We start from the raw sequence: 19,492 nt of genomic DNA on the forward strand, positions 1-19,492 counted from the left end.
ATCTAGAGATTCAACATTCTCAGTTAAAATCCCAGGAAACTATTTTGTTGTGTTTATTGTCAAACTGATTCTAAAGTTTATAACAAAAGGCAATAGATACTGGATAGCCAACTCAATATTGATTGACTAGAATAAAGTTGGGTGGACTAACATTGCTTCAAGATTTATTATAAAACGACAGTAATCAAGATAGTGTAGTACTGTTGAAAAAAAAAAAAAATAGGTCAATGGAACAGAAATAGACCCAAATAAGTATAACTGATCTCTGACAAAGAAGCAAGGCAATACAATGGGGCAAAGTTAGTCTATTCAACAAATAGTGCTGGAAAACATGTGGGGTGCCACATGTAAAAAAGTGAATCTAAACACAAACCCTTCACAAAAATGAACTCAAAATGGATCACTGAAGTAAATGTAAAATGCAAAACCTAAAACCCATAGAAGATTACATACAAGAAAAACTAAATGATCTTGGGTACAGTGATGGCTTTTTAGATACACCATCAAAAGCATGATTCATGAAAGAAATAATTGATAAGCTAGACTTCATTAAAATTAAAAACTTCACCTCTGTGAAAGACAATACCAAGAGAATGAGAAAACAAGTCAAACTGACAGAAAGTATTTGCAAATACTCATCTAATATAGCATATAGCCCTGTTCCCCAAAATATTAAAAAAAAACACTTAAAACTTAACAATAAGAAAATGAACAACCTGATTTTAAAAATGGGCAGAAGACTGTAACAGCTTACCAAAGAAGACACACAGATGGCAAGTAAGCATATGAAAAGATGTTCAACATGTCATCAGGAAAATGCAGACTAAAACAATGAGATGCTACTACACACCTATTGGAATGGCCAATATCCAAAATGCCCAAAATACCAAAAATGTTGAACAGGAATTTTAACTCACTGCTGGTGAGAATGCAAAATGGCTAGCTCTTTTGGAAGACAGTCTAGTCATCTTTTGGAATCATTCCAAATTATCTTTTGGAAGATTGCTGATATGGTAAACACATTCTTACCATATCAGCAATCACACATTTTGATATTCACTCAAAGAAGTTGAAAACTATGTCTGCACAAAAACGTAAACACAGATGTTTATAGATACTTTATTCATAATTACTAAAGACTTGAAAGCAACCAAGATAGTCCTCGGTAGACGAAAGGATAAATAAACTCTGTTACATTCAGACAATGGAATATTATTGAGAACTAAAAAGAAATAAGCTCTCAAGCCACGAAAGACATGAAAGAAACATAAATGCATATTGCTAAGTGAAAAAAGTCAACCTGAAAAGACTATACCTTTATGATTACAACTACATGACATTTTGGAAAAGGCAAAACTATGGAAACATTAAAAAGATTAGTGATTGCTAGGATTCAGAAGAGATAGAAGGATGAATAGGGGGAACAGAGAGGATTTTTAGGGCATGAAATTATTTCATAAGATAATACATTGGTGAATATGGATCATGATACATTAGCCAGGATCCATAGAATGTACGATCCAAAAGTGAATCCTAATGTAAACTATGGACTTCAGTTGATAATGACATGTCAATATAGGTTTACCCATTGAAAAAACTATACTGCACTGGTGGGGAAATTGATAGTAGAAGAGGCTGTATTTCTTTGTATGTGAGTGTGAGTGTGCTCAGGCACAGATACACATGCACAAGGGTATATGGAAACTGTCTACTTTCCTCAGTTTTGCTCTGAACCTGTAACAGCTCTAAAAAATATAAAGCATGGGATCCCTGGCTGGCTCAGTGGTTTAGCGCCTGCCTTCTGCCCAGGGTGTGATCCTGGAGTTCCGGAATGGAGTCCCACATCAGGCTCCCTACATGAAGCCTGCTTCTCTCTCTGCCTGTGTTCTGCCTTTGTGTGTGTGTGTGTCTCTCATGAATAAATAAATAAAATTAGAAAAAAAAAAGCATATCAATGAATAATTTTAAAAAGACACTAAACAACTCAGATAACCCACAGACTTTAAGATATCTATTGTAACTATAAAACACTTGATCCAATTATTTTATGACACACTTTCTTTTTAAGGGCATATGCTACATTCACCAAGATAGACTATATCCTGGGCCATAAAGTAATTGTCAATAAATCTACATGGAATGAGATCATATCAAGTTCATTTTCAGAGGAAAATGGACATCTACACTGAAAACTAGGAAACCTTTTGAAAGGAATTAAAGAGCGAAATAAATGGAAAATTATACCATATCCAGGAAATAGAGAACTCAATGTTTGTTAAAATATGGATTATCTTCATTCTGATCTACAGCTTAAATGATATTCCAATTAAAACCAAATTTTATTTAAATGAAAACTCAATTTTATTTTAGAAATCAGTAAGCTTATTCCAAAATTTACATAGAATGCCAATAACCTAAAAGAGCTAAAGCAATGTTTGCAAAGAATGAAAAGTAGAGCAGTTACCCCACATGATATCAAAACTTTCTACTAAACTACAATAATCAAGATAGTTTGGTATTGATGAAAAGATAGACAAATCAATGGAATAGGGTACTAGTTCAGTAATAGGTCTACTCAAATGTAGCCCTGATTTCTGACATAGAAACTACAGCAATCCCACGCATGAAATGGAAGTCTTCTTTATAAAGGATGAACTGGATATCTTTGTCTAAAAACAATTAACATTAACTTTTACCTGCTACCATACACATATATTGACTCAAAATATGGCATGATCTATGTGTAAAACCTAAAACTACAATATATCTGATAACAGAAGAAAATTTTTGTACTTTTGGTGTAGGTAAAGGTCTCTTAGAACACAAAAAGTATAAACAAAAAAATTGACAAATTATAACTTTATCAAAATGAAAAGCATCTATTCTGTAAAAGGCACTGTTAATGAAATAAAAAGGCAAGCCACATGCTGGAAAATTATTTGCAAAACTCCATCAGACAAGGTATGAAGGATTTATTTTTAAGACTCTTAAAACTCCATAATTAAAATAGAGCACCCAATTTTTTAAGTGGACAAAAGATACCTCGTGGAAGAAGATGTAGAAACAGCCAGTGAGCACCTGAAAAAAATGCTCAACATCACCAGTTATGAGGGAAATGTAAACTAACCCCACAATGAAACACTACTACACAACCACTGAAAATGGCTAAAATTTAGAAGACTATAATACGGGTTGGCAAGGACACAGAGCAACTGCAACTTTCATTTACTGCTGGAGGGAGTGTAAAATGATTAATGTCACTTTGGAACACAGTTCAATAGTTTCTTTGTTCTTTTTTAAACTTAAATATGTACTACCAAATAACCAAAGCATTCCATTTTTCGGTATTCAATCAAGACAAACAAATTAAAAAGATGCCCACAAAACACTTAAAAACAACAACAACAACAAAAATAACTTATACATGAACACTCATAGCAGCTAAATGCAGGAGCCAAAATCTGGAAAGGATCCAAATGCCCACTAATAGAATGAATGGATGAACAAACTCTGCTTTATTCATACAGTAGGATACTGCTCAGCAATTTTTTAAAAAGCAAAATAATGATATACATGAAACACAGATAAGTCTCAAAAACATGGTGAGTGAAAAAAGCCAAGCTAAAGAGAATAGACTCAGTATCACTCGGTTTATTAAATTTTTAGAAAAAATAAGCTATAGTGATTTAAAAGCAAGTGAGTAATTTCCTAGGGTTAGGGAAGAAGAGATAGATTATAGAAGTCCATGAGGAAACTTATGGGTGTGATGGCCATGATTATTTTTTTCAATTAGCAATAGTTGTGCCACCTTATTGGCTACAATACTGCCACTGTGCAAAGCTCATGATTATTTTCTTGATGATGATGGTTTCAGATGTGTAAACATCACAATTGATCAAAAAGTTACACTTCTAATATTAGCAGTTTATTTGCTTCAATTATATCTCAATAGATAGATTTTAAAAATCTCAAGTGTTACTAGGTAAATGCATCTAGACTGGGAAAAGTAGATAAATGGGAAAGCTACCCCCATCCTGTTATATTGTTCTAGAAGAAAACCATATCCACTAACAATTTTTTAAAAAGCATACACTTTGGAAAATATACATAGTAAAAAGATACATAGGCCTCACAAAGTAGTAATCAAATTCTTACTGGAACATTTGAGATGGCTATTATTACTTGAAGGTAAGTTTTCTGGCCTTGTAAAACTACTGAAATTGTGTAACTTTTATAAACTATTATTCATTGATTTCTCCCAAGAAACCTGAATCCCAAAATTATGCTGAGAAGTTTGAAAAATTAAAAAATTTCATCAAAGAGCGTTTCCACTTAAATTGTCATTATATTCTTCTCATTGCTTCAAACAAAATAACGAATCTGCCCAAAGATAGAAAATTGTTTAAAAAATGCTTTCATCATTAAAAAAGATCAAAATAGCAATATTTTGAAAACTTGGGTTATAATAGCTACAACTTGATATGTACTAAAGAAATTTCCTGTTTAAAAGACTACAAAATTAATTTTATTGATAATGAATACAGGCAATGTAGATATTTTTCTAATTTAGCTTTTCCTCCCATCTTTGAAGTGTATTATCAAGCTAGAAAAAAAAAAAAAACCAAGGTTGTGCATTAGTGTTGGTTGGATATATTGTGCCTGCTTGAAAGTATTCATCTACCCCGACCCGGTTTTCCCCTGCTAAGTTCTGTACCCAGGTGCTACCTGTTTAGGAAGGGAAAATTTATCTAATCCCTACAAGATACCTTGTAGACAAGCAGTAGCGCAGGAATCAACTACTTCATTTACAAGACAAAATGCCACATAAAACCTTTGATACATGGATCACTATTGCTCTCCCATATCAAAAATGTATAAGAATATTTGACATGTCATAGTTGTAAGATGATAAAAAAGAATGCAAGTAATTATAAGAAAACTACACAGTAATACATAATTAAATTAACACAATATTATACCAGTATTTTAAGCACTTTACATAAATGAGCTCACTTTTAAAATACATATACTTACTAGGGAGATAACATTACTATCCCTATTTGAAGAATGAGAAATTAAAACTTACACAAAGTAAAAATAAACAAGTAAAAAAATTTCTATAAAGTAATTACATAGAGAAATGTAATTAAGCTATTCTGGGATTCAAATTAAATTTTTCTGATTCAATAATGAATTTTTATATTCACTCCACTATGCTGAAATTATATAATCTGAATTATGACTCCATATATTCATTTTGGCATTTTTATATAAACTAACTTGTCATACTTAAAAAAAAATTCAGTTTTGCTTTTATCTCTTTACTGTTGAATTCTTAGAAGTCCTCAGGCTGTATTTCAAATATGGCCATGTTTAGAATTTTTGCCATTACAGTACCATTCCATAAATGTAGGGTAATATACAGATGAAATTATATACTAAACAAATTTGCATCTAAATTGGGATGACACTATTTCCAAAGAAGTGATATTTCTAGTTTTCAAAATAATGAATCACTGATTTTTTGTCATCTTTACCATCACAACTGTTTATCAAACATTAAAATAATGCATATATGGTACCATTCCTATCTCTTATCAGTTTTAGTTTAATTTCTACACATTCACTTGCAGAGATTCAAAAGTCTAGACAGATACCATAACGTGAAACAAAATGAAAAGAAAAATATTTGAGTAAATTTTTACAGAAAGGTATATTAACATCATATTCAGATAAGTTGAACTAATTTCACAAAAGGTATCAGAAAGTTTTATTGTGATTTTAAAATGTCTTTGAATTATTTATTTTCTTCATATTCTTTTTTCAAGTGGGAAAGACTATATTGTTTTTGAAGTTTATATACCTATATAATAATATAATTTAGGAAATAAGACTTGAGTATTATGTATAGTGACTATTTGGATATAGGGATAAAGATAAACCTTATAGTGAAGTGTCTGCATTTATTTACTTTTTCAAGACTAATTACACTTCCTATTGAATAAATGTTCTTTTTAAAGCTCCATAAGGTTTCATGAAACTCCAAGATGCAAAGTGGCATAATAAATTTATTTTTGCTGCTTACTGTCACACTCACTAAATAATTCATTGAGTCTTTTAAAAATTATTTTTCTTAATAGTTTAACAGTTTTTCCAAATAAACAACTGGAGTTACTCCAGCATTTAGGATGTGGTTTATGGATTAGAAAATTAAGAATTAATCAAAGAATTGTATATTACACTTTGATTCTAGTACTTCTGTCTTTGGTAATTTACTAGAAGCCCTCTTGGTCAGAGGTGTTTTGGTCAGCAGTAGTGAAAACATATGGAAATGTTTTAAGGAAATAATTTTATATATTTCTAGGAGTCGATAGTATAATCAACCTGTGAAATACAGAAGCTATTATTACATATTTTAAAATATGTAACATTAGAGTTAAATATTTATCTTGAAAAAAATAACATATTGTGATAGTCTAAAACTGTAATTCAAAACTCTAAACTGGACCCTGGTGAGAATGAATGTAATATATGTGAAATAAAGTGGGGTACAGTCTGTGCATGGGGGATGGGCAGGCAGTGGCAAGGGAAGGGCTGTTTGAACAAGACATCTAATCAACAAGTACCTATAAAAATACATTTCAGGGCAGTAAATGTTGAGAACATTAATAATTAATTTGTATTTTTAATACACATTATTTAATTTAAATTTTTTTCTCTTCTGTATTTCCTTTTTTTATTTTTTAAGATTTTTATTTATTTATGGGAGACACAGAGAGAAAGGCAGAGACATAGGCAGAGGGAGAAGCAGGCTCCCTGTTGGGAGACTGATGTGGACTCGATCCCAGGACCCCATGATCACAACCTGAGCCCAAGGCAAACACTCAACCACTGAACCATCCAGGTGTCCCTGAATATCCTTTTTTTTAAAAGAATTATTTTATTTATTTATTTATTTATTTATTTGAAAGAGAGAAAGGGAGAGAATGTGCTCATGCATGTGAGCATGGGGAGAGGGGGTAGGGGCAGAGGGATATCTCAAGAAGACTCCACTCTGAGCCAGACATGGGGTTCAATCCCTTGATCTTAAAAAATAAAATAATAATAAAATAAAATTAAATTAAATAATTAAATTAAATTAAAATAAAATAAAATAATAAATCTCTTGATCTTGAGATCATGACCTGAGGCAATATCAAGAGTCAGATGCTGAGGCAATATCAACAGTCAGATGCTTAACCAGCCAGGTGCCTCTTCTTATATTTCCTCATTATATATTCCTACCTTTTATGATGAACAAAGTTTACTCTTAATTTCCATTGCTTAAAGTTCTAAAGGCTCTGTAACTGTGTATAGCAACAGACTAATGTATGAAATGAAACCATCCACTGATATAGTTCTTCTATTTTACTCATTTATGTTCCCAGAAAATAAAGCCATGTGTATTACAAAAATAAATTTAGTCTGTTAAAATAAACTGACATTCATAGTTTAATTTTAAAATAGAATTATTAAGTTAATTTGTTTATAATATTCATCTAATAAATATTATCATTTCTGTGCAATCAATACAAGATATTGGAAGATATTACTGTATGTTGCCTGAATGAGTTTATCATTTAATTTAGTATGATATAATGTGTTAAAAACATTTTGTTTAGAGTCAAAGGCTTAGGTATACACATGCTGACAAAAATCAGAAACAAACAATCAATCAAATAATCTGAAAGTTTCACAAATGTTAATTATAGTTATAAGTTATGTATATAAATGCAGGAATGCAATATTCTCCTGCACTGAATGTACATGGTTCTATGAAAAATACTGTGTATATATGTGTGTATATATTCAAACATCAACCAAATACAGAACATCTTCTAAGTAAACCCTGTCTGTTAACCTGTAATATATTATAGAGCTTTACTTTATTATACTTTGAAAAACAAATTACTTCAGAAATTGTATAAAACCAATGATCACAGTACTGAATAACATCTCAGGGGTGCATCCCTTTATAGCATCAGGACCCAGGTCTGTTTGTTCTGTTAAAAATTAAATAATAAAGGACAAATTACCAGATCCAATGATTGAAGGATTAAAAGAAAGAATGTGGTTATCATAATTGGTGAATTATAATTGGAAGGAAACTTCTTACCATGACCTTCACATTAATAAAAAAGTGATTTTAAAGACGTTAAGTTCAGCTTTTGCAATATGATCTCTATTTTATACCTTGGAAACATTAACAAAGAACAGAGAAAGAATATCTGACTCGCACATTTCCCTAAATTAATCTCCCAGAAAAGGAAGTGAAGAAAATGTTCTTTTCTCCAAAGAAAATAATACAAAGTACCAAGAGTAAAGCCATTTGCCCTTCCCAGGAGAATAGCATGCCTGTGTTCAAATCAACCAATCTCTGTAATGTTTCCCAGTCGTTACAGCCATCATTGTCTACTCATTCTCTCACTGAACAATAGAAAACATCACCGCTACACCCACAGGGGAAGAAAGTAGGTCACCCTTTCATTTTCAACTTTGCTTTATAGCATGTATTGATTGTTACTGTTATTAACTCAGTTCATCTGATTTAACAATATTCAGCTTCAAATAAAATTTGATTAATTTTTACCTCAAAAACTTCTTCATCCAAAATTCTTGTTCCAAACACAGTGATTCCATTGGTGTCAACGATTGCTCTCTCACTTCTATCAAGTGGTTTTGTGGTTTTCTTCTTACAATCCACAATCATTGTCACAGTTTTCTTCTCCACGCTGATTGCTACCCGATGCCACCTAAAAAAGCCAAGTAATTCTTTTGTAAGCTTCAAAGATATTGTTGCCACATCATTATTCGTGTTAAAATACACTGTATTTTAAACCGTGAAAGTGAGCTGAAATTGTACAAAATGTAAGCTCATTTTTTCATCAGTCAGTTAACAGTTGACTAGGTATTGCTTACCCAGAAGGGCGGTAGGTACTAAAAAGACACAAACAGTTTAAATTGCACACCAGTGGTGGCTGTCTATGCTGATAAGAAAGTGCCCATCCTTTGCTTCACTTTGTGCTATTGCAACAAAAGCTTAATCTCACCATGTCATGATGAGTGTATTTGATAGAGATCGGTGTGGGATATGGGGTAAGTAATAGTTTCTATGTACGTAAATGCTTTCTTCCAAATGGAATTCCACTTAATTTTTTTTTTTTTTCTCTAGAGATCCCCTGAGATGAACTGTAAAAGGGTATGTCTACTAATTGAATGACTGCTCCATCTGGAACTGAACGTTCTAATTGTAAAACACAATGTGCTTCTCTGTCTTTATGCACATTTATTTCAAGTGCTTTCATTTTCTTTTTCCACTTTAATTTCAAGACAGTTATAGATCACTCCTGTGGGCAGGATCCAAAACTGAGACACAATATCTCTCCTTCTTCCCAGGGTTGGCAGGAAGTGGGAACACTGAAAGAAAGCACAGTCAATGCATGTGTGGAATGAGAGTCTCAATTCACTCTGAAGCTACTGCTCCAGCTAATTCAGGGTGGCGATGACAGGCTGAGGGGGTAGACATGGCCAGCCTTTTGGAAACGTATATACCCTAATCTTACTATAAAATGGTGGGTTTTATTAACAGTATCTGGTGCTAACATAAACCACTGAGTGAGGCTCACTTGGATTTTGTGAGCCACTCTGGTTTATATTTTTTTTTCCAAATGAAAAATGCTAGATTAATATTGCAGAAGTGTCTAGGACTACATCCATAAAATAAAATGCCCAAAAAATTGCAGGAGCTTTCCTAAAATGTCTGTTTCATGTGACTTGGCATGGGTATTGATGAGGACCAAGTATATTTCCATATACACTTAATCTTTGGTCTTTCCATAGCACAGTCAACTAGCATAGGTGTCTGCTTAGTTTGAATTGAGCAAAGATTTATTTTGGAGGCACTTAATACTGTGAGAGTAAAATTTACACATATTTCTGCCAAGAAGCCTGTGTCTTAACTTAAACCATCTCCACTATTGTACATATGTGCTTTTTATTAACAGAAAATAAAAATGATTCTAATTGTTAAAAGCTGATTAGGACTCTAAACTTGATCTTACCATTGATTAATTTTAGCCTGATAATAATGCTATGTCATAACCATGCTATTATGCATTATAGTCAAAATACTAAGCCACCCCTTAGTTCTGGAGTCATTCTTAATTTATTCTCTTTCTTGTACAGTATACATTCATATTATCAGAAAATCCTTATATTCAACGTATATACAGAATCCAATGTCTCTCAACTTTATCCCATCTGCAAGCTCCCTCATCTGGACTCCTAACTGGTCTCTACTTTCACTCTCATGCAACCAGAATGACCATTTTAAAATACAAGTCACATCAATCTTCACCTTGCGAAAAACCACCTCGTATTCCTAGTAAAAGCTGAAGTCCCTAGTCTGCCTCATGGGACTGTGCCCTGGCCCTCTGACTTCACACCAAAGTTTTTCTTTCTCACTCCCTGCAGTGCAGCCACACTGTTGCCTCTTTACCATGCTTTGTACATGTTCTTCACTCTGCCACAAAAGTTCCTCTTCCATATCCCAACATGGTCTACTTCTTCATTTCCAACTTGCCTTTGCTCAATGCAACCATGTCAAAGAGATGTTTCACCGAAAACACTACATCCTTAAATTCCTTACCCTGATTTATTTTCATATCATCACTTTTCATATTAGTTATTAAGGACAGTATGTAAATTGCTTACAAAAGCCCAGTTTTTCCTGCCACTGAGATAACATTTTCTCCATGGTCTTGTCAAAGATACACTGAGTGTAGATTATTTTTTTTCCATTTGCACGGCTATTTCTTTCTTATACCTCTAACTTAATGTTATATTTCAGATAAGGCTAGTTTTAGAAGCCCAGATTCAGCAATAAGATGCCAACTAAATTTAATAAACATTTATTTGTATTTAACTGCTCCCTAAGTGAAAGACAATATTCACAATACAGAACTCAGAATTCAGCATGATTTTCAGAAGAGTGTGATGGTTATTATGGAGTCTATCTAAATTCAAACCCTACCTTGCCACTTTGCAAACATATGACCTCAGGCAAGTTACTTAAACTTTCTGTGCCTCAGTCCCTTTATCTGTAAAATGGATTTATTGACATTATTTGCTTCAAAGAGTTGTGAAAAATTAAATGAGTCCACTATGTGGACTCATAGTACTTCAAACAGTATATAGCACATATCAACTATTATAAAAAGCTTCTTATGACTGTCAATATTAACATGCTTGATGATAGGTAAATCAAATCAGGTCATTCCCCGTTCAAAAAGTCTATAGTGGCTTCCTATTTCACTCAAGATAAAACCCAAAATGTTTATATCCATCTACAAAGTGTTATACCATTTGGCCTCCCATGGATTCTCCATCCTCATCATCGCACTCTGCTCCTGACATGCTGGTATCGTTGACATTGCTTAGACCAAATCAGCCATAGCTAGAATCAGAGGCCGTGTAATTGCTTCCCCTCCTCCTGAAATAGTATACTTCTAGTTATCGGCAGGGCACATACCTCAAATCCTTCACCAGTCACCTTCTTAGTGAGATTTTCCCTAACCTCACTCCTTAAAATTGTACCTTCCACCACCATTCCCTAAACTCTTCACAACTCTATTTCTTTCTCTCTCCCTCACTTATCATCACCTGATATGCTCTTTATTCATTTTTAAAATTGTACATCATTTGTCTACCCAGACAAAGAAACTATGTAAAATTAGATATTTTATGTTTGGTTCATTTTTGTGTCTTCAGTCTTTAGAAAAACTGCATCATGCTTTATGAATATTTGTTGAATGATTAAATGAAATCATTGCTTTCAATACAGCTACAGCATTGGACTATTATATTACTTACTTTCCATCAGCGATGTTAACAGTTCTGAAGAGGGGATAGTCTTCTGGGGCAGGTTTTCCAGTGTGGTCTTCAAACAGGAAAACAGGTGATCTTCCAACCTCAACACCGATTTGCTGAATACCGTGCTCATTATATATAGATAAAAGGAAAGACTGAATTCCTTTTTTGGGTTTTATTGTAAATAGTATTGAAAAATCTTCTGGAAAAGCTCCTCCTGAGAAGACAAAGATCAGAAATTCCAAATTCCCAAATTATTCCTGGATTGCCCTATTTTTTTAAACTTTCTAGGTGGCCTTAATAAGTCCTATAAATAAAGAGTAAATACAGGTTAAAAAACAAATGAGAAGGAGATGATAATAAGCTTTCTCTCCAATAATTGTTCAAGCTATATTCAAATGTTAAAGCCACTCACTTAAAGCACAGTGGTTATGTAAAATTGAATTCAAAGTTAGGAAACAAGATGACCATGGTGCCACTACAATATTAAATACACAATAAGAACTTTTAAAATATGAAAGCACCACTTTTGGTGTAAGATTTGTATTTCCAGCCTTGTCTGATCTATGGCCATATACCCTCTTTTTAAAGAAGGCACTATAAGGACACAATACATGAAGGTATTTTTCGAGTCATCTTTCAAAAGCTAAAGAGTTTTGGGTTTTTTTTTTTTTAAGATTTTATTTATTCATGAGAAACAGAAAGAAAGAGGCAGAGACACAGGCAGAGGGAGAAGCAGGCTCCATGCAGAGAGCCTGATGTGGGACTTGATCCTGGGACTCTAGGGTCACACCCTGGGCCGAAGGCAGGCGCTCAACCGCTGAGCCCCCCAGGGATCCCCTAGCTAAAGAGCTTTTGATCAGTTTTTCCTATCACATGAAATGCAGTTTCACTAATAAAAAGCTTGTCATTATAAATCACAACTGTTAGATATCTGGTTAATTTGATTCTAAATTCAAGAGGGTAGACTGTCTTTTTCTTCCCCTCTTACCATCATACTCCAAATATCCAGTGTGGGGCCAGATCTACATTAGTGCTTAGTATTTATTAAATAAATATGTCAGTTAAGTGATGATCACAAATATATCTCAGATAGTTAATCAATGACTACTCATATATTTTTATAAAAACACTGTGTATTAAATTTTGCAGTTTGGTCTTCAAAAATGCTTTTACATATATATATTACTACCCTGAAACATAAGTAAAGCAGAGATTTTTATTTGAAGGGTGATATTATTTCAGTTAAAAGGTTGTCCATATGTAAAACAGGTGTAAATATGCACATGTAATCAATGATATCTGGACCAGGAGCTTCCATATTCAATCCATTCATTTAAAATTCTATCATTTTAAATTTTATACATGGTAGTATACATACAAGACTATGACTGCCATGGATTCAAATTCAAAAGATTATGGGGATCCCTGGGTGGCGCAGCGGTTTGGCGCCTGCCTTTGGCCCAGGGTGTGATCCTGGAGACCCGGGATCAAATCCCACGTCAGGCTCCTGGTGCATGGAGCCTGCTTCTCCCTCTGCCTGTGTCTCTGCCTCTCTCTCTCTTCCTCTGTGTGACTACCATAAATAAATAACAATTAAAAAAAAAAAAAAAGATTATAGGAAACAAGCAATCCCACTTCTAAGAATTTATTGGAAAAGGAACAATGCTTATGTGTAAAGATATGTCAACTCACCAGAACACTATTAATAATGCTAAAATATTAAAATGGCCTACAACAATTGGGACAGCCTAAATAAAATACAAAACATCTATATAATTTAAGTAGCTACTTAAGGTAGTAGGTGATAATTTATGAAAATGAAATTATTTAAAATGAGGAAATTACATAAGAGTATGTCATAGAGAAGGTAGTTCATTAATGTTAACTATTTGGTTCTATAATATCTACTTATATCTGCATCTATATCTATATCGACATCTTTATCCATATCTATCTATATTCTAGATAAATATCTCCAAACCAAAAAGTGCTTATTTAAAATTCTTAATTTTAGTTTTTAAAATAATTTACCAAACAATTTTGTTATATCACAAGTAGGTCATAAAAGCTTTGCTATCAAAAATAAAAAAATAAAATAAAATAAAATAAAATAAAAGCTTTGCTATCACAGGAAAAATAAATAAATAAATAAATAAATAAATGTGTGTGTGTATAGTTTTGTTTCATTTAAACGTCTTAAGACATCTAATTTTATATTTATGTAAATCAACACAAGGAAAATAATCATATAAATAAAATGGAAAGATAATGAATCCCATCAATTAATAAAGCAAGTTCTATCTGCTTATACTATAAATAAAAATCTAAGTAGGTAATTCAGCCTGCTATTGAAGAAACTCCATAGAAAATAAACTTTCTTCAAATAAGTAGCTCAAAATGTTGAGAATCACAGAAATTCTTTCCCTAAATGTACTTTAAATTATTTAAATTATTTAAATACTTAAATGTATTTAAATTATTTAAATACTTAAATGTATTTAAATGTACTGTAAATTATTCAAATGTCTCCTACATTGAAAAAAGAAAATGCTAAAATGTTATGTTAGGGGAAACCAGTATTTTTTTCACTTTTGCAAAAACACTATGAATTCATGCCTACATAGATGTATTTAGGGAAAAAAGAATTTTAAGAAAGAATATATTCATATAAGACTAAATAGATTAAAGCAAATTCTAATTAACAACTGACTAAATATATCGGAGAGAATTCACCATAATATTCAACAAAAATGCAATCGCTTACTATGTGAAATTTTATCTAAAATAACAGTGATCAGTATACATGATAAAGTAAAATGTGAAACTTAATGATATATGTTTTGAAATATATAAATACAAACTAAAAATAAAGCATCTTCTCTGTTGGATGATTGTTATTAAAGAAAAAAATGTCATTACTACTTTTGATATGCATGTATACATAAATCAAACATATGCAATAATCATAATTCACAGTAAATATATCAAGTTCAACAGTGATTCTTAAAAAGGCCTTTTAATATCAATAGATATTGCATGCAGGAATAGATTTTGTGTGGAAAAGGCACAAAACTCTATTATTTGATTTTAATTTTTTTAGGTTGTGGTCAATAGATTTCCATGTGGAATATGTCTCCCTTTAACTAAAATTCTTTTTTGATGTAGCTTGGTATTCAGCAAGATTTTGAAAATGAGGAGGGAAGGCCACTTTTGCATAGAAGGAAAGTTCATTTTAGTCTAAAAGAGGCAGGGACTGTCTCTTTGTCTCACATCATTCACTGGTTCTGTGATATTATGCAAATACTTCACATTTCTAACCCCTACTCCATAATTTGAGTTTAAATATTCTTTTTCCCAGATGGATATGAGGATAAAGATCAAATACACCAAGTTTCTTGTATTGTATCTGTCCTATGGCAGGTGTTCTAAAGAGAACAGAGGATTTGCAAATTACAGCTTCTATTCAGGTCACATGTATAACGTTTACAGACAGTTAAATTAAAGGTCTCAGATTAGGACTTTAGAAGACCCATATACCTTAATTAAACAGAATTTTTTTTTTAATTAAACAGAATTTTACGGTGACTGTCTGATAATCCTCCACCCCTACCCAGTGCTGAAGTTTCCACTATCCCTGCTTAATTTTTTCATTAGAAAAGAAGTTGCTATTATGTCTTCCCATAATGAGAGAAAAAGCATTCCCAAGTAATTTTTCAAAGATTTTTTTACTTATTTGAAAAACAATAATATTCAATCTTTGGATTTCTTTTTTAACTTTGAAGATGCCATTGATCATTTTTATTAACTGCCATTGTGCATTATTCGACAGGAAGCTCTACGCTGTAGAAGATTGTTTAAATTCATTTGTGTGGGGGAAAAATGAGGTCGCTATCAAAAAGTGTCTCCTGCAATCTGAAATACTCATTACTAGAATCATATGCCTAAGGCAGAATGTTATGAGAAGGTGGAAAAAAAATTGACATAGGGGAATTTTGTTAACTCTCATGGAAGGAAAGCTCAGAGGCATACATTGTATTCTTTTTCCATGAATAACAAAGCAGAAGTGATTGAATTAATCAAACTACCAATTTGGAAGGCAGAAAAACTGACCCTGAGATGATGAGCCAAAGCATAAAAAAATTAAAAACTAACTTCTTATTTCTGAAGCTTTTCCATTAGTATATTTTTCCCCTGTTATTTTCTCTGGAAAATTGCCATCTTTTTCCCATTTCTGCATTAGAAGGCAGATAAATAGAAAAGCAACATAATTTTTCATTTGCAACTTTTAAACTTGATTTTTTAAGAATATTTTATGAATTTAGTAAGTTTTAACTTTTTATTTTCAAAGTCAGAAAAATTGTGCATGGATATTCTTTGTTTTTCCAGTTTGTTACTTTGGTGCATCACAAAGTATGGCAAAACAAGAAATACTTGGGAAAACAACAATTTAATCGACATAAATATGTTTTCAAAAATACTTTAAAATGTCCATCCATGAAAAATACACTATCTCATTTTGTAATTCCTTAGTCCTTTGATTTTAATTTTTCTATGGTGAGAAAATACTTTTATGTGAAAATAGGCAATTCAAATCCCTTCATGTAGAAACAGTAGACAGGATACTATGAAGAATTTAAATGATAAATTATTTCTGAGAGGATCCCAAAGCACCAAAAAGAAACACCAGATATTATAAGGAATATTGGCTTTGGCAACAGATTAGACCTGGATTAAATACTGACCCCTTGTAATCTGGGCAACTCCAAGAACTTCAGTGAAACTCTATTTCCTCTTCTGTTAAGTAAGGATGAGGACACTCAATTTAGTAGAGTTACAAGAAAAAAATAATTGACATGTATCCAATAGCCAACTTGTAATGAGTTACTTGCTTTAATAATGTAATGCTCAGAAATTGGCATTTCATCACTTAGCTCCCTTTTTCTACATTATATGATTTGGAGATAATTAGTGCTATTAGGTCAATCGATGCTTTCATGGAAAGAAAGAAAATATGCACCAAGTAGTTTTCAATACCATTATGAAAACTTTCCAGGTGAAGATTTACCAAATCTCTAGTCCCAGATCTCCTTTTAATTGCAAGATGTGACTAACTTTTACGCTATTTGAGATAAGAATAGGATCCAAAAAAATACAGAATAATCTGTCTTATCTTCTGAAGTATTTCTTTCAACAGAAATTTATCTTAATTTCAGAAAGACACTAAGTATGTCTAAACCCACATTGCAGTCATTAAGGATAAAGTTGCAATGTTCCCAGCAATAAATAAATTCTACATGATTTTATGCAAAAATAAGCTAGATAGAATATCGTCTTCAAGTTTTGTCATTTTCAATAAAATAATAAATTATTAAATTTTCAAACAAGCATATCTCCTGTGACTGTGCTGAATTAAAATTGGCAATTATTAGTTATTTTCTTCAAGTCACCTTAGTGACCACAATGTATTCAATGTCCCATATATGAAAGAATTATATCTGTCCCAATAATTGTGCATTATACAGCATGATAAAAAGAATCAATAATAATTTGCAAAGTAGTAATTGTTGTAATAATAACGTGAACATACCTGAAAATAACTGTTTTGTGGGAGCACTGAGTTGTGCTTGCTTTGAAACTCTGTAAGCAGTGTCCGAATCTTTTGAATTCTTTCTGTTTGTGCAAAAGCCCGTTGTTTTTGTTATTCCCTCTGGAGAGTTGTGAAAATCTAGAGCTTTTAGTACATCAACTGGAGCCGCTGAAAAATAAGTAAAAAAAATTTTTTTAATTGAACAAATAATCTAATATAAAAAGAATTTTTTAACAGAGAAAATAGTTTCTTGTTCTACTTCTCAAATCTGTCATTTGCCATGTTTCCATAACATTTGGGTGGGAGATTGAGGAGTGTGACAGCAGGTAAATTACAACTATAAAATTCTCTAATACGAGATATCTCAACTTAAGAATAAAATTATAGAAAAGCAAACAGAAGATATCCATGTGGGGTGGAATATGTAGATTTAGAATTGAATATATATATGTTACATAGCACATATTATACATTATACATACATATATTACATAACATAAATATTATATAACATATAATTGAATATATGTGAATTTACAATCTGTCTGATGCATCTCAATAACCATTTAGAAAGTCTTTAATCATTCTAAGTAATTGCATTATTTGGAATTAAAGTGAAAGCCAGCATCTAGACATATTCCATTAATTTCTAATAGATTTATAATTTAAAAAAAGACTTATAATTCAATTATTCATAATCTAAATAAAGGTAATTTTGATTGACCAAAATTTTGAAGGTAATTTTGTATAGCAATGAATGTTATACATAATTATTATCAAATCTGCAGTTACTCAGCCATATTGTACACTCAAAAAAGTTAAAAGTTGTTAAAAAGAACAGGTAACAAAACATAATGCTCTTGTTTTGAACGTCTTCCTATGTTAGTTATTTACAAATTATATATAAGCAAATGCATGTGTAAACAGTATATACTGTGTACATATGTATATCTGTGTATGGTGCATGCACATATGTATCTATGTATAATCTGTTGAGTTTTACCCTCTAAATTTGCCAGAATGTCTTCATGGATGGTGCTTTATGCCTCATGATTCAGATTGACTTTGGAGACTGGAAATTGACTAGAGACTTTGGGTAAAAGTATAATCTTTGGATAAAAGTGTAATAAGGTGTAATCCTGTTGGATAAACTTGATGTTTTAAACAGCTTTATTGGAATATTATTCACTTGTCATGTAATTTACCCATTTAATTATGGTAAAATACATACAACACAAAATTTGCTATTTTAACCATTTTATGTACAATTTAGCAGCATAATTATATTCACAATGCTGTGCAACCATCACCACTATCTATTTCCAAGACATTTTCATCACTTCAAACAGAAACTAACCACTGAACAACAGCTCCCTATTTACCACCTCTGCCTGGACTCTGGTAACTGATAATACACTTTCTGTCTCTATGAAGTTGCTTATTCTAGAAATTTCATATAAGTGGAATCATATAATATTCCTCAGAACACTGAACATATAAGTGCCATATGACCAAGCAATTCCACTCCTGGGTACACCCAAAAGAATTGAAAGCTGGCACTTAAACAGATACCTGTGTGCCAATGTTCATGGAAACATTATTCATAACAGCCAAAATGTGGGAACAACCCAAGTTTCTATCAGAACATGAAGAGATTAGCAAAATGTGATACATGTGTACAATGGAATAGGATTCAGTTATAAATAGCAATGACATTCTGATACATGCTACCACATGGACGGAACTTCAAAGCATTACACTATATGAAATAAAGCAGACATTAAAAGACAGTGTTTTAGACCATCAAATTCCCTGATACACAACTTAATACCTACTTAATTCATTAAGCAAGTCAAAACAGGAGTCATATGGTGTAAGCACTATTATAAAAACAGACTTTAGACTCCATATTTCTCAATATACCTATATTCTGTTAACTTTCTCACTTTATTAAAAAATAAAAATATTCAGAGGAGGTCATTGCTGGGCCTGTAT

General features: G+C 32.0%; 1 protein-coding gene across 4 annotated transcripts in view; it reads right to left on the reverse strand.

Moving 5' to 3' along the window:
• Positions 1–19,492, reverse strand: part of COL11A1 (collagen type XI alpha 1 chain) — a 196,786-nt gene that overhangs the window by 157,044 nt on the left and 20,250 nt on the right. For all 4 annotated transcript variants that reach the window (XM_072834737.1, XM_072834735.1, XM_072834736.1 and 1 more), the window contains exons 2-4: positions 17,498–17,665; positions 11,911–12,124; positions 8,630–8,792 (exon numbers count right to left, since the gene is read on the reverse strand). In XM_072834737.1, coding sequence (XP_072690838.1) covers positions 8,630–8,792; positions 11,911–12,124; positions 17,498–17,665 — 545 coding nt within the window. The remainder of the gene's footprint in view (positions 1–8,629; positions 8,793–11,910; positions 12,125–17,497; positions 17,666–19,492) is intronic.

Source organism: Canis lupus, chromosome 8 (genome assembly GCF_048164855.1).
Source record: "Canis lupus baileyi chromosome 8, mCanLup2.hap1, whole genome shotgun sequence".
NCBI lineage: Eukaryota > Metazoa > Chordata > Mammalia > Carnivora > Canidae > Canis > Canis lupus.